Source organism: Limulus polyphemus, unplaced genomic scaffold (assembly GCF_000517525.1).
Source record: "Limulus polyphemus unplaced genomic scaffold, Limulus_polyphemus-2.1.2 Scaffold353, whole genome shotgun sequence".
Lineage (NCBI taxonomy): Eukaryota > Metazoa > Arthropoda > Merostomata > Xiphosura > Limulidae > Limulus > Limulus polyphemus.
In genome coordinates, this window is record NW_013665963.1 from 24468 (window position 1) to 38758 (window position 14291).

General features: G+C 29.5%; 1 protein-coding gene across 2 annotated transcripts in view; it reads right to left on the bottom strand.

Annotated features, from left to right (window-relative positions):
• The window catches only part of LOC106457622 (son of sevenless homolog 2-like), a 70863-nt gene that overhangs the window by 23385 nt on the left and 33187 nt on the right, over positions 1-14291 (bottom strand). Inside the window, exons 4-8 of one of the 2 annotated variants that reach the window (XM_022383617.1) lie at positions 12505-12588; positions 8350-8430; positions 5961-6161; positions 4419-4559; positions 1064-1174 (exon numbers count right to left, since the gene is read on the bottom strand). In XM_022383617.1, the coding sequence (XP_022239325.1) occupies positions 1064-1174; positions 4419-4559; positions 5961-6161; positions 8350-8430; positions 12505-12588 (618 nt within the window). The remainder of the gene's footprint in view (positions 1-1063; positions 1175-4418; positions 4560-5960; positions 6162-8349; positions 8431-12504; positions 12589-14291) is intronic. The other variant, XM_013917058.2, reaches the window with a different exon arrangement.

The window sequence follows — 14291 nt, forward strand, 5'->3', positions numbered from 1 at the left end:
CCTTTCTGTGATCCAATCATTTCTCTGGGTTTAAAGAATTTCCCTTTTTCACTTTCATGTTCTAAGTATACAATTTAATTGAATTTATGAATAAGCTTCGCATGTTTTATATATTTTCATTAGATTACTAAGCATTATTCACTTTCTTAATACATAAAAAAAATGATTTTCATGACTTATTTGTATATATATAAGAACACTGCATTTAAATGTTCTTAGACCAATCAACTGTGTTTGTATGAACTCATAACCCATTAATGTGGTGAACCATTAATGTTTCAAAAATTTGTTTTACCTCACACTTTGTTAAATAGTCTGTTTGATGTCATGTCATTTGTCCATGTATTCTTTGAAATTTACCTGTTGTTAAACTGTTAGAATTTGTTGAACCTGATGAACAGCAGTTGCTCAAAAATTTCCTTAAGTAAACCTATTTTTTCTTTTTATTTATTACTGCATCATAATATTTTTTGTGAAAGTATGCCCTAGATTTAAATGTTAATATATTAGTTCTATTGAGTATCAGCACACATCTATACCCCTTACACACAATGGATAATACAGTGGTATTTGGCTAATAACTAATTTGGGAAAATATTTTTATTGTGTTATTAATGAAACATTTTATTTTTGTGAATTAGATAAGCCTTTTTTTATGAATTTTCACTGATCAATATACTCCAATAAATACATATAACTAACTAATATTACTCCTGACTTGGATACGTGTGTATTTATTTACAGCATTGAGTAGAAAAGATGTATAAAAATAATGAAAAAATGTTAACATACACGTCTATAACAAAAACTTTTTTTATTATTACTTTCAACATTTCGGAAAGAACACTTCATCAGCAGTATAAACCATGTTACATGGAGATAAGGCTTAGACAAAAATCATTGTAAAACAGTTTATACTGTCTGATGAAGTGTTCTGTCTGAAATGTTGCATGAAATAATAAAACAAAAGTTTTTGTTATAGACATGTGGTTTAACATTTCTTCATTTATAACACTGAAATACACACAATGCACTATATACCAAAACTGGCATTACTACTTACATGTAAGCAAGGAACAACATCAGGACACTGTAGAAGAGACATTAATGTTTCTTTACTTCGAGATGACCAAATTTCTCTTGCATATTTCTCATAAGCATCAAATTCTGCATCCTAAAATAATCAATTTTTAAATAACATAAAACTATTAATGTAGTTATTACCTTTTTCAAAACAAATATAAAGTAACAGATATAAAACACTATTAAACTTTCTCTAACAGGAAGATATTTTTGTGAATTTTACATGCTCAAACCTAAAACTAAGAAAAAATTATGAACACTGCTGCAGAATGATAATAATGAAAGGCTGGTTTTAGTATATAGTTTGTTTATAGACGTATTCACATCTAAATTTAAAAATCAATGTAAAAAAATAATAGGTCAATTTCTCAAATATCGAATAAACATTTACCACTCTGGTATTAACTTTGATGTATTCATTCTAAGTTAATACGCTTGTGAGATATAGTTAGCCAAAAATAAACTGAAAATACTTTTAAAATATCTCATTGTATTTATATGTTATATAGTACACTGAATGGTATTGTGTGTAGGAAATAAATATAACAAACTGAACTCTAAAACATTTTATACTTTTTTACATTTATATTCCTGTGTTAGCTTTGTCAAAGCTTCAGATAAGTTAATTTTCACAACCTCTTGGTATAAGATTTATAGTCACTTCTGTCATAAGGCTCTAACAAGTAATCACTACAAAATATCAAGCATAAAAATTATTTTTTTTCTTTATAGAGTTCAAGGTTATTTTGTGTATAAAGTTGTTATACCTGTTACAAGTGAAACTTTTCTATACAAGATAATTATGTGAAGAATAAAATATTCTTAATAAATATGGGAAACAAAATACTAATCATGGTTCAAAACAATGATCCATGAAGGTAGTATTTACTATAAATCAATACAGGGGACAAAATAGTTTGGTGGAACAGAAACTGTTAATCAATATTTAATTTGATTGACAATTATCAAATATTGCTTTGAATTTTTTTTAACATTCATCATTTTAACATATTATGGCAACTAAATCCAACACTAAAAGTCTTAACTCTTTGTAAAAAACATTCACTAATGAAAAAAAAAGAGGTAAATGGTATGTTTTTTATTCTAATAACACATTTATTCAGTTTCAAACCCTAATATTTAATTGTACCATTCATGACATTTCATGAACAAAATAATTCCTGATATATAAAGCAAAACTTCAAAACTGCAAGAAAAACGAACACCTCAGGTGTGACAAAATAAAACAACAGCTGATTAACCAGAGAAGGAGTGACTTGACAATATTGCAACTGAACAAGTTTACCACAAATTGTTTTTCAAATTAATATAGTTTATTTCTTATTTTTGGTGAAACCTCATTACTGAAGAGGTTTTTAGTAAGTTACAATCAAAATTTAATTAAACTATGTTTTGTTTGTTCACATTATACTAATTAGTATAACATAAAATATGGGTAAATAATCAATATTTAAATAGTATATACATTTTAAGTTCTTAATTTTATAAGGAAATATTAAAAAAAGATCTGAATTTCCATTAGTGTGAGAAATGACATTTTTTCTCTACGTATCCCCTCTTCTCTAATTTATTTATCACCCCTCCAAGAAATACGAAATTTAACGTCAATTACTTATTATAATATTGTCATCACTCAGATAAAGCATAATTTTCATAGCCTTCAATTTTGTGTAGTTACAGATACATCAAATAGAAAACCAGCCCCCCCCCCCTTTTGATTTCTCTTTCAGTACAAGTTTCATTCTCACCAGAAACACATCAACTAGTATGGATTAATTTGTAATGGTTCTTGTCACATAATCAGTAAAAATTGTGATAGTTATGGGAAATTCTCTGTTTTTTGCATATTTTTATTCTATGCTCTTTGGTACATTATTTAATTAAATAAAAATTATTTAGAGCACTATTACCATTAGTATAAAAGATAAGGTTAAGTGTCAGTCGACAGCAACTAAAAAGAAGGCCCAGGTAAGTACTTTATTTCTTGTTTTTCGTGTGTATTCTTTATAAAGAATAATTTGATAATGTAATGTAGTAGTTAGACATGGTTCAAAGGGCGAGAAAACAATAAAATTTAAGTATAAATAAATGTATACTGTTGTGAGTTTAAAGCTACTTAGAATAAACAACTCTAGTTACATGTAATTTAGATTTAGTTCGACTTTCTTTGGAGATTGGGTTACGAGGTAAGTCAAAGTTACCATTCTGGTATAGAGTTAGCATGGAGAAAACAATGATAAAATTTGAAGTTTTTCTGAAAAAAAAACATTGAAGTGTATTTAGGAGGTTTTAGAGATTACGCAAATGAAATTTGAGAGTTTTGGGATGAAGAAAAGTATTTTGAATCTTAACATGAAAATCATTTCACACTCGGACTGGTCAAAATAAGACTCAATATATTCATGGACAAATCTTTGGTAAAAATACTTCAGAAAAAACTTATTTTTGTATACAATTGACTTTTTTTTCGTGAAGATACATATAATGTTTTAAAAGTTATAGTATTAAAACTATATACAAGTAGAAATGGTCACATAGTCAGTCCTTGGACATTGAGAGAGAGTTCGTAACCAGATCAATGCTAAATGTGTAGTACTATACGTACATGCTCTAGTCTAGTTGGCTAAGCTGTGGACACCAACCTGGTGCATTCCAAACATCATGAACAGACTACTACAAAGTGTATGTGTATGCAATATGCACATGACAAAGTGTGAAAATACTGTATGTGCCATTTTTGGGATTTTCTAAGAAATGAACATTAGCTTTAGCTTTGATATATAAAACTGAAACGTTAAAGCACTTTCAGTGTGTTGTTGGAGGTCTCGAAGACAACATACAAAAGAAAGGAATGATTTGCACATTATGCTAAGCAATGAGGAAAGTGATTCCCAACTGAGGTTTGATTCACAAATTGTGATACGAACCCAGATATTTTGTCTCCTGCAGTGTGAAATAATCTAATTTTAATTTTGGTCTACGTAAGGTTGTTTTTTGGTTTTTTTTTACGCAAAGCTACACCATGGACAATTTGTGCTCTGTTTACTATGGAGAATCAAACCCCAGATTTTAAGAGTGGTAAGTCTTTAAACTTACTATTGACCCACTGGGAGTGGGCAGTTAAATTATATTTTTACAATAAAAGTGAACACAAAAATGAAAGACAAGATATTTATTATTTAATAATAATAAAATAGATGTCTAAGCTTTTAATACAGTAAGATCAAAACATAAGTTTATGTTTCTGGGTAGAGGGTGGACAAAGCTTCTAAAAGAATTTATCTTAATTCTTCAAAAATTTCAATTTCACTGACCTCTGCCATTTCTTCAAAGCATGAACCAATAGCAGGACTCCTCCTTTCATCTGACATCTCCACAGCATCTTCAAATAACCCAAGCAAATTGACAGAGACATCATAAATCTCAGTGATGTTGCTGAAAATAGTGTCCAGTTCCTGAAACACAATACAGTTGGTATGAAGAATAACAATTTAACAATTAAATTTATTTTGAAGCAACAAATACTTTCAATCTACTCTCACTGACCATTTTTTGGACCTCACCCATATTCTACACAGCTTTAATTTACATGTGAAAAAACAGACTGATTGTGTACTATGTCAGGTGATTGCATCAGTTTATAAATGCAGATATTCATGTAACCGTATCAGTTAGCTTGAAAGACAATGGGTGGAAATATCTCTTCGACTTTCATACGGACATGACATGGGCACTTCTATACTTGGAGCATCATTATAAAAAACCACTTTTTTGAGTAACTATCCAAAAACATCTGTAATTAGTCTAACATTAACACCAAATATCATGAAACAAGTCTATTAGTATGAAGAACTGATGCTACCAACCAATAATGACTGAACAAATGAAGAGGCAAAAAAAAAGACTTGAAAAATGTGAAACAGACACAACAAATTATATCCATAATAACTGATTTCTTCATAAATATAACTATTTCCATGTATACCTCAGAATTAATGTTTCAAAAACTATCTTGCATTTAAACAGGAAAGCACAGCTTTATTGGTGTTTAGAATACAAACTATACACAATAGATGACTGAAAGCACGTGACACAGTCTTACATATCAGGTTTCAACCTTTTCTGTGTGGACAGTGAGGCAAAATGCTAGAATAAAACTACATGAACCACTTGATCTTGTTTTCATGCTCTGACAGTACAAGCTGTTGGATGTAATATAATGGTGTTGAGAAAGTTTCTTGTAGCATCAGTTGGGTCATTTAGTTCCTTTAGAAAGGCAAATAGTCTTCAAAGGATATCTGAACTTTGTTACCCCACAATAATGAATTATCTAACAACTCAATAACGGTTCATCCAAAAGAATAATGAAATATTTCACTGTTGTTGTATTGTCTAATAAATATTTTAAAGAGAAAATATGACTTCAGTTACCTTTCTTATACATTTAAACACCACATCTTACCCTTATTAACCTTTGGGATAGACTTGAACATCAGGTTTGCCACCATATTCCTCTGTGAACCAGTGGCAGACCATAATCCCACAAATGAACAACAACAAATCTTCCACAACCATGTGTACTTTATGCCATAATGTTGTTACTGAATCAAACAGTGGTCTAACCTGAATCTAAATGGGGGTTCTACTAAGTGGCAAATCAGTACAGTGATAGTGAAAGTTAGAGAAATTGGCAAACTTTTTTCTCAAATTCTTTATTAAATTCATCTATTAATAGAAGTTTCAGATGTTTCTGTTCACAAGTTCACAGATAAAGCAAAGTTCCTATAGATATGATATGTAGAAATGTAAGCCACCTTTTAAAAAGTATATGTTAAAGTAAATAAAATAAATACCACTCTTACTTTTTTTGTATGGACAATAGGAGTAAGGGAATCTCTAAAAACTTTGATGATCATGCTCAGGTCACGGATGTATTGTTTTTCCTCATGAATCAAGTCTTTAATCACTTCATCATGTGTTAACGATGTTCTTCTACTAGGCTCCTCTTCCATGCTTAAGGAAACATCTTCATCTTTATAAAACATGTCCATCAACACCTGAAACATTGTAATAAGTACAGTTATTAACCATGTGTAGAGTGACATACCCTATTATATATATACTAACCACCTTCAAACCAAACTAACATTACTGTTCTGCATGCAATATCAGATATTTGTCACTAAAACAATGTTGCAAGTTACCACTTTAAGTTATTGCTATATTTATAAATATGCATTACTCTATAAATATGTTAGAGGTAAAAACTGATTATGCATTTCTGAAATAAACTATGGCCACTGAAAAAAATAATCAATAATATATAACCACTTGTAATGAGCATAAAACTTGTTAATTCCAAACACGCTAGCCTACATTGCTGTCATACATATTTTTCCATGTAATCAACAGCAAGCAATAAAAAAAAAACATTTAAAATTATTGGTCACTGTTAGTTAAAAATTCTATTGGTCAAAATACATCATCTGATCTTTCTTAAGACTTTTCTGGGCACTTAAGTGAATGGTAAGTAATAACTAATTTCACTTTATTTAAATAAAGAAGGATGTGTTCATTATGTACATACATACTATACAGCAGTACACAAACTAACAACAATGACATCTCCTGTCATTGAAGAGGTTTACATCCACTCAAAGAAAATTTAAAAAACAACTATATAAACACTTTTTCATAGTACATCTAACCACTATGAAGATATAGGTTGTTTTGAAAGAGTGGGTTCAACTTGTATTTACACTGCTATGTTTGTTAACACAAATAACAAACTTCTCCGACAAAAGTCCAGAACTTTATGGATAAGAAGCATATATTATTTTATTTTTGATTTTAATCTTTGAGTTTTGTTTTTCATTTTGGATCAACTTACATCTAAGTCTATGCTTTACTAATAAACCCATCATGTTTGGGTTCCTGCAAGTATTTTTTTATATTTTTAAACATCATTAGCTCTACAAGTTATATAATACAAAATTATTAAAAATTATTGATTTAAAAATGGGAATAGGGGTCATAAAAAATACAGAAATAAGATAGCTAGCTTCGAGTGAAATATAGTTGCAAAAAAAAATAAATAAACAAACAAGCTTAAGGTTTGAGACACACGATAAATAAAAAATTTTGAACTTAAAAACCTGCAAATAGGGATAGTAACCAAGGTAAGCATACAAGGCTGGAGATACTGTTAATTAGAACTACATTAGGTGGAGTCAAAACAGGAATTTGTAGCCTGAGTAAATAACGTCTACAGTATCTCCAGCCTCGTATACTTACCTTGGTCACTATCCCTATTTGCAGGTTTTTAAATTCCCCAATTTTTTATTTATGTTGTGTCTCAAACCTTAGGTTGGTTGTTTACTTTTTTGCAACTGCATTTCCACTTAAAAATAGCTATCTTGTTTCTGTACTTTTTTTACAATCCCTATTCCCATTTTTAAATTAATAATTTTTTACAATCTTGTTTCTCTAGTTTTTTTATGTCCATCATGGACATAAATGTGTACAATAGCAAGTGTCCCATTTGAAACAGTTTAGTTTAATGAAATATGTAATTGGTGTATGATGCTCTGTTGGGAAACAATGACAACCTTTGGATTGGCTTCATACAGATTGGATGGCTATTGCTGGTACTGCATGTATGATCACTATGATGCTTGGTGATCAACATACCACATTATGTATATGCTTGTATAATGTATATAGCTACTATATTCACACCCTGCAGCTATATGGAGAGTCTGTAAACACAGAATTGGAGGGACTACTGAACTATACTGGAATTGTGCATGGACTGGATTTTGAAACTACAGGAGCTTTATACACGTATGCACATGCAATGGATATTGGCTAGTATTTATATCTATATATGTCCATGCAGGCTTTATAGCTCTTTATTAAGTTGTAAAGCCAAGTATAGATGAATGTATATGTATTCAATGTAAGTATAATAAAATGTGTCATAATATAATAGCATATGTATACAAATAAGCATTTTTAATATTACTTATAGTTGTTATAATTCCCACCTTCCTCCTCTCTGCTGGCCATATTAAGGCCGGTCAAGATTTTGGTGCAGCTTGCCAGATGTCCTCTTAGAATGACATTCTACACACACTACAAGGTCAAAACATGTACTATTTGGAAGCTAAAAAAAAACAATTTCAGAACAATTCTATTAACTAATTTAATCTCTTATCTTATCTGTTAAATAATTTCATCTCATACCTTATCTGCACACATTGCAACTTTCACATCTTGACAGGTAATTTCTGAGTGACGAATGTTTTTCACATAGTTTCCTGCCAACTGAAAAACAAACAAGAATAAATTGTAGAAAAACAAAGTTTGTACACTGTATCTATCAACTTACTAAAAAAAGTAAATTGTTGCAATGTCTCCATTTTTATTGTACTCATTTTATTACTAAGGTTTAAAATAGAGATATTTATTATAACTTTATAAACCTAAAAACATAATTATATAAATATAATTATTTTTCAACTTATTTTTCAAATTATTTGCTGAACTGACTTGGTTAAGTAGCAACTTCGCTTATGAATGAGGAAGCTCTCTTTCATTGATCTTAATTAGAATCTTAGAATAGTTGGAATGGACAACCACATCAGTCACCTACAGCATACTCTAATATGCTTGATCTATTCAGTTTACTTAAATTTGTTTGTTTATTTTCAATATGCGTTTCCAGCCTTCTCATGGTAAATTGACAAACCACTTCATACATCTTTAATGATGATGTCTTTATGTCGAAAAACAATTTTGCATATGAGATCCTAGATTAAAAATATGGCCTATGAAGGAGGGTAAGCAGCTGTTTTTTGATATACAAAGCACATTTAACCAATAAAATCAAAACTACAGACTGAATATTTAGAAAATCTATACACTGGTGATTTTACAAAGTCCTGTATGTCCATATAGTCACATGATATTCTACCTACAAAGACAACAGGAAAAACCATTCTCTATGTTTCAATGGATTTTTTAATGATAATCTGAACATTTCATGCTTGGAAAATTGCTAATATCCAGATAATTGTTTTTGTTTTTAAATGTGTAGCAGTAATCTCCCGTTGATAACATGTGAATAAAATAATACATGCTTTTATTTAAAACATATCACAATTGCTATTAGTAATAATTAAGTAATCAGTTATCCAATTTATTTATTTATGTTGTTGTTTCAATATGATAAACCTAAAAACATTACTCAATAAATAAGTATCTGAGCCATCAGAATAATTTTTACATAATACACTATACTCACTAATCCTAACCAAGCTTATGTGATGTCTTCTTCTGTAGTTTTCAAACAGATATAATTTAACATACAAACACTTTTAATGCTTGGAGACAGCTTGAATGGGTAATGAAGAAAACTTTAATACAAGTTTAACATAAAAGCAAATGTACAACGTTTCAACAAGGTTTTGTCATCATCACAGTGGGTTCCTAGTCATCGAATTTGAACACAAACACTTTCATAAATGAGAGTTGCCTCCAAAGAAACAATGTTTTTTGGCACAATGAAAGATAAAAGCTTTATTAGATATTTCTACAGACTCGATTCAGTAACACAGTTGAAAATATAAACTAGTAACTTGTTGTCTCAGTCAGTCAAAGGCTACAGACTGATGAGTAAATGATTTAAACAAAAGATTACTTCAAAATTTAACAGTTGTCTTTGAAACTTACAGGACTTTCTGGATTGACAAAATTACGGTGTAGAACCTTTAGACTTCACAAATTTTGCCAATACATTTAGTTGGTTACAATCATCATTCAGAACATTTGTATTTGATTCATTTTTAGAACATTTAAGTGCAAGTCTTTTGCCTAACTAAACCTAAACTAAAATTATGTAGATTTTACCATAATGTTTTGATTCATTCTTTGAAAGTCTCATACAGATAAATGTTAACATCTAAAAGGCTAATAACCTCTAATAACCATTGCAAAGTATCTAAATTTTACAATAATACAATACCCTATAACACAGGCACTTCCAAAATGTGGATCATTCTTTTACAGGGGTAAACAGCCCCTGAAAAAGAAGGGTCTAGCTCTCCAAATCACTTATGTTATAGATTATTGTATTTTGGGATTAAATTGATTTCTTGAACTTGCATTTTTTCTAATCTCAATTTTACAATACAAATTAACCATTGGACACTACTGTTTCAATTTCAGAAGATTTGACAAGTTTTTACAAAAATAATGATCAACAGCATTAAAATACTTATAAACTATAACTTGCTCACCCATGTATTTAGAAACTTACAGTCACAATTGTTTCAGTAACTTGAAATTGCTATATTTTAAATATCCTCTACTGATGAGTTTAGTTATGTAAAGTAATAATTAAATTTTGATTTTAAGAATCCAAACATAAGAAGAAACTCTTCTCTTAGTTTCTAATTTAGTTGTAGAACTTGGAGTGAAAATGCAGGGTTGCCAAATGCTGATATTTTTTCCCCATTCTAATTGTAACTGTTGGTTTTTCAAGTAAATTTTTGCCACCTTTTATTTTATTCAATAAATTCTTATTTGTACTTGAGAATGACTAAAGCTGGTGTAACACTTTTATTGCTCTTGAAGTCTTGTATCAAGATATAGAAGGTGAAGTTTTAACTGTAATGGATATCACTGAGCACTAATGTCAAAAAGTAATAGTTTAAACTGTATGATCATACTTTTATAGATTCTGTAACTTAAATATATCAGAGAAAATAATTGGTACAATGGTTTGCTTTCATTACTTCTATTTGAATATGTATAAAGAATTTAATGGTAAGCTTTTAAATCTGTACAATACTTATAATAGTAATTGTAGTACACAAAGCAATCACCTGAAAAGTGAATACTTAACAAAAGACTAAAAACATACAAGTTGTTAATGAGGAGCAGCAAGAAATTTGACATAAAGTACACAAGGCCATGACACACACATTTCTACAACCAGTGGCAACAACACTGGACTAGAATGGCAAAAACCTCATGTACTGTAGATTGAAGTGTTAAGCTCTAAGATGGTTATACCTGCAGGTGCAAGAAACACCATTTATGACTGAACTACATAGCATGAGTTTACTTGTAATATCAATTTGGTAATTAAGTAGAACTTTAACTTAACTCAAAGAACTTTAACTAATTATCATATATTTTAATAGTTACTTACAATTTGTGATAATAAACTGCTAATGATGATCAAGTAAAGGAAATTACCTTTTACTACTACTCAAAACTATTAAACCAAAAATATCACAGAAGCATAAGTTAAATAACATCAATATATTGGCCAATGGCAAACAGTAAGAATTATCTTGTCTTTAATCTTAACTATCAAATTTTATCTTTATTTTGATGTTATTACAACTATAGACCACAACTGTGCAATTTAAAAACATCTAAGCATGTGCACTCAATTCACCTATTTATAGTAGTTTCAAAAACATTAAGTGAAGAGAAACATCAAAAGCGTGTATGTACAGTAAATTATTCACGTGCCTACATATAATACAGCTGGAAAGAAACTACGTATGCCCACACATACTTAGACCAAAATTAATGCATGTGGTAGGTAGCACGTAAGCAATGCATGCAACGCTGTACATGGTAAGTTAACATTCTACAGGCTGTTTTACAGGAACTTATTTAGCTGCTATAACAGCGGGGACACCAGTTCTGAGAAATATCTTATTGTACAAGTGTTAACAGTCTAAGCATATTTTTTTCTCACAAAAGCTGTTTGTTCTCTCAAACAACCACTATATCTGTGTAGTAATAACATAAACATTTTTCAAAATGAAAATTCAGATGTGTTCTAAAATAGTTAAACAAAGTTAAACAATAACTTAATAAGGTTAATTTTAATCACTTTTTATATTTACAATTAAATGTTCATTCTATGATACATTGCACCATTGAAAGAGAACAACCAGCTGTAGTCACAAATTACTACAAACAACCTATTAATACCTGCAGATTAAGATTTCTCCCTGAACCAAGCACTGCTGTTTCATGATTATATCAATAAGCATCAACGTATCTTCATCCCTCTAATTAATGATCGCAAGTGTGATCTACATAGCATTCTGTGTACAATGAGACAACTCTTATACATGTAATTCATTTCACCTACATTGGGAGTTGCATTCTATTACCTTACATTCATCTATGGATTTGATTATTTTCTTTTCACTCCTTGATGAAAAGCATAAAAATATGAATATTTTTAAATAACTTATACATCAAGTTAAATCTAAGTACTTAAATGTCCAGATTCATTAATAAATTATAGCAGTTACCAAGTAATAATAATCTCAATTCACAATCTAATATTTAACTCATACAACAACTTACCTTAAGTATGTCTGCAGATATGTATTCCAAAACAGCAACAATGTACTGTGTCATCTGCATGTCTATTTTGTAGCCTAGAACCTCCTACAACACAAATATATAGTTTTAGTGTATGACTGATTACAATGTACAAAAACAATTGCTTGATACCACTTGTCTAGCACTTGAATTGCCATAAAAGAAAAAATGCTTAATATGTTTCTATAGATACTATTAATACTTTATTTGTATGTAAGAAAAATCATATAAAGAAGACTGGAGTAAAAATGTCTGTTCAAGCTGTATCACAACAGTAAAAGTCCAAGGCTATTAAAAAATCAAGAAGTTGTATATTAAAGCCAAACATGTTCTTCCCACAAGTGAGTCGAAGTAGAATTACCTTCCACTTTACTTGGCAACAAAGTACTAACACTAATTAATTCTAATATAACAAACCCTTAAATTGATACAAGTTCTCCAAAATGAACATTTATCCTTAATAAAAATTGCAAATATTTATCAATAAATGCTTTATACACTTGTCACAGATATGGTTCAACATCAATATATCATAAGTCTGAAACATATTTTAGTCTTAAACTCAGTGACAGTTTCACTGAAAGATAAATTCTGTAGCTTGATACCTTTACTAAGATAAGAAAAGAAATCTAATGACACACTGTTTATTCATAATGTCAAATTACACACTGACAAACATTTACCTTGGTTTAAAAAACATTTGCTATTTGTTATACCAAAATAAATTATAATTAATCCTCCATACAAGGTTGCATGGCTAAGTTAAATGTCTTTAAATATAAATACTGGAGATCATTTTAAAACTAATATAAATCCACAATGCTACTCTATGCTTTGGATATTCTGCTTTCACAGACATCTACTTTAAGAGGCACATTTATATACAGATGATTAAATGCACTTTGTACATGCTAGTGAAGTTGTGTTTCATTACTGCTGCAAGGGAAGCATTTTGAACTAATATATTTGGTTCACAGTAAACTATTGCCTATTTGAAAGTAGAATGCTGCCATTCAGGTTTATGGCAGAAGAGATATAAAAAATCGTTTTGAATTACCAGATCTGTGATTTGTTCTAAAGTCTTCAAAATTCACACTAACTTAATCATCATCTTGCAAAACTATAAAATACTTCTCAACACTTTATTCACTTCACATTGACATACATACTTTACAACCTGCTATATCCAATGGTATTTTGCCTGTAACCGTTTCTAAAGCCATTCTTAATTAGTCATCATTCTGATCCTTTCATGACCTTACAGCATGTGATGTGAACAGAGTTATATAATAAAACAATCATCAGACAGAAGAGGAAAATCATAAAACATTAATTTTATAAATATTATAAAATAACAAAGTATCAATTTTTGAGCAAAAAAATTGTTGAAATAGACACAATTAATATTTTTACTTAATTTTAAAATTTGATACGCAAATGTGCACTTAACGTGTGAAACATGCTCACTTGTCCCAAAAATTGCAATAAAGATGTTTATATATATATATATCATCATAGACTCACAAGCAATTTGGTTGCATACATAGTTTAAAAAAAACAGGTTTAAAAAGGTAATGTCATCCAGATTCAATTGGTAATTTTAGGGTTAAAAAGTCTGATGGCATAACTTAAGGATCATATCTTTACCAGTTTTTGTCCTAACAAACCAATGAAGTTAAGACTTGCTGTGCTCACACCCAGATTTTAAGTATTTCAGCAATAAATAAGATTACATTGATAATTAACAATTCTGCAGACTAGACTGATAA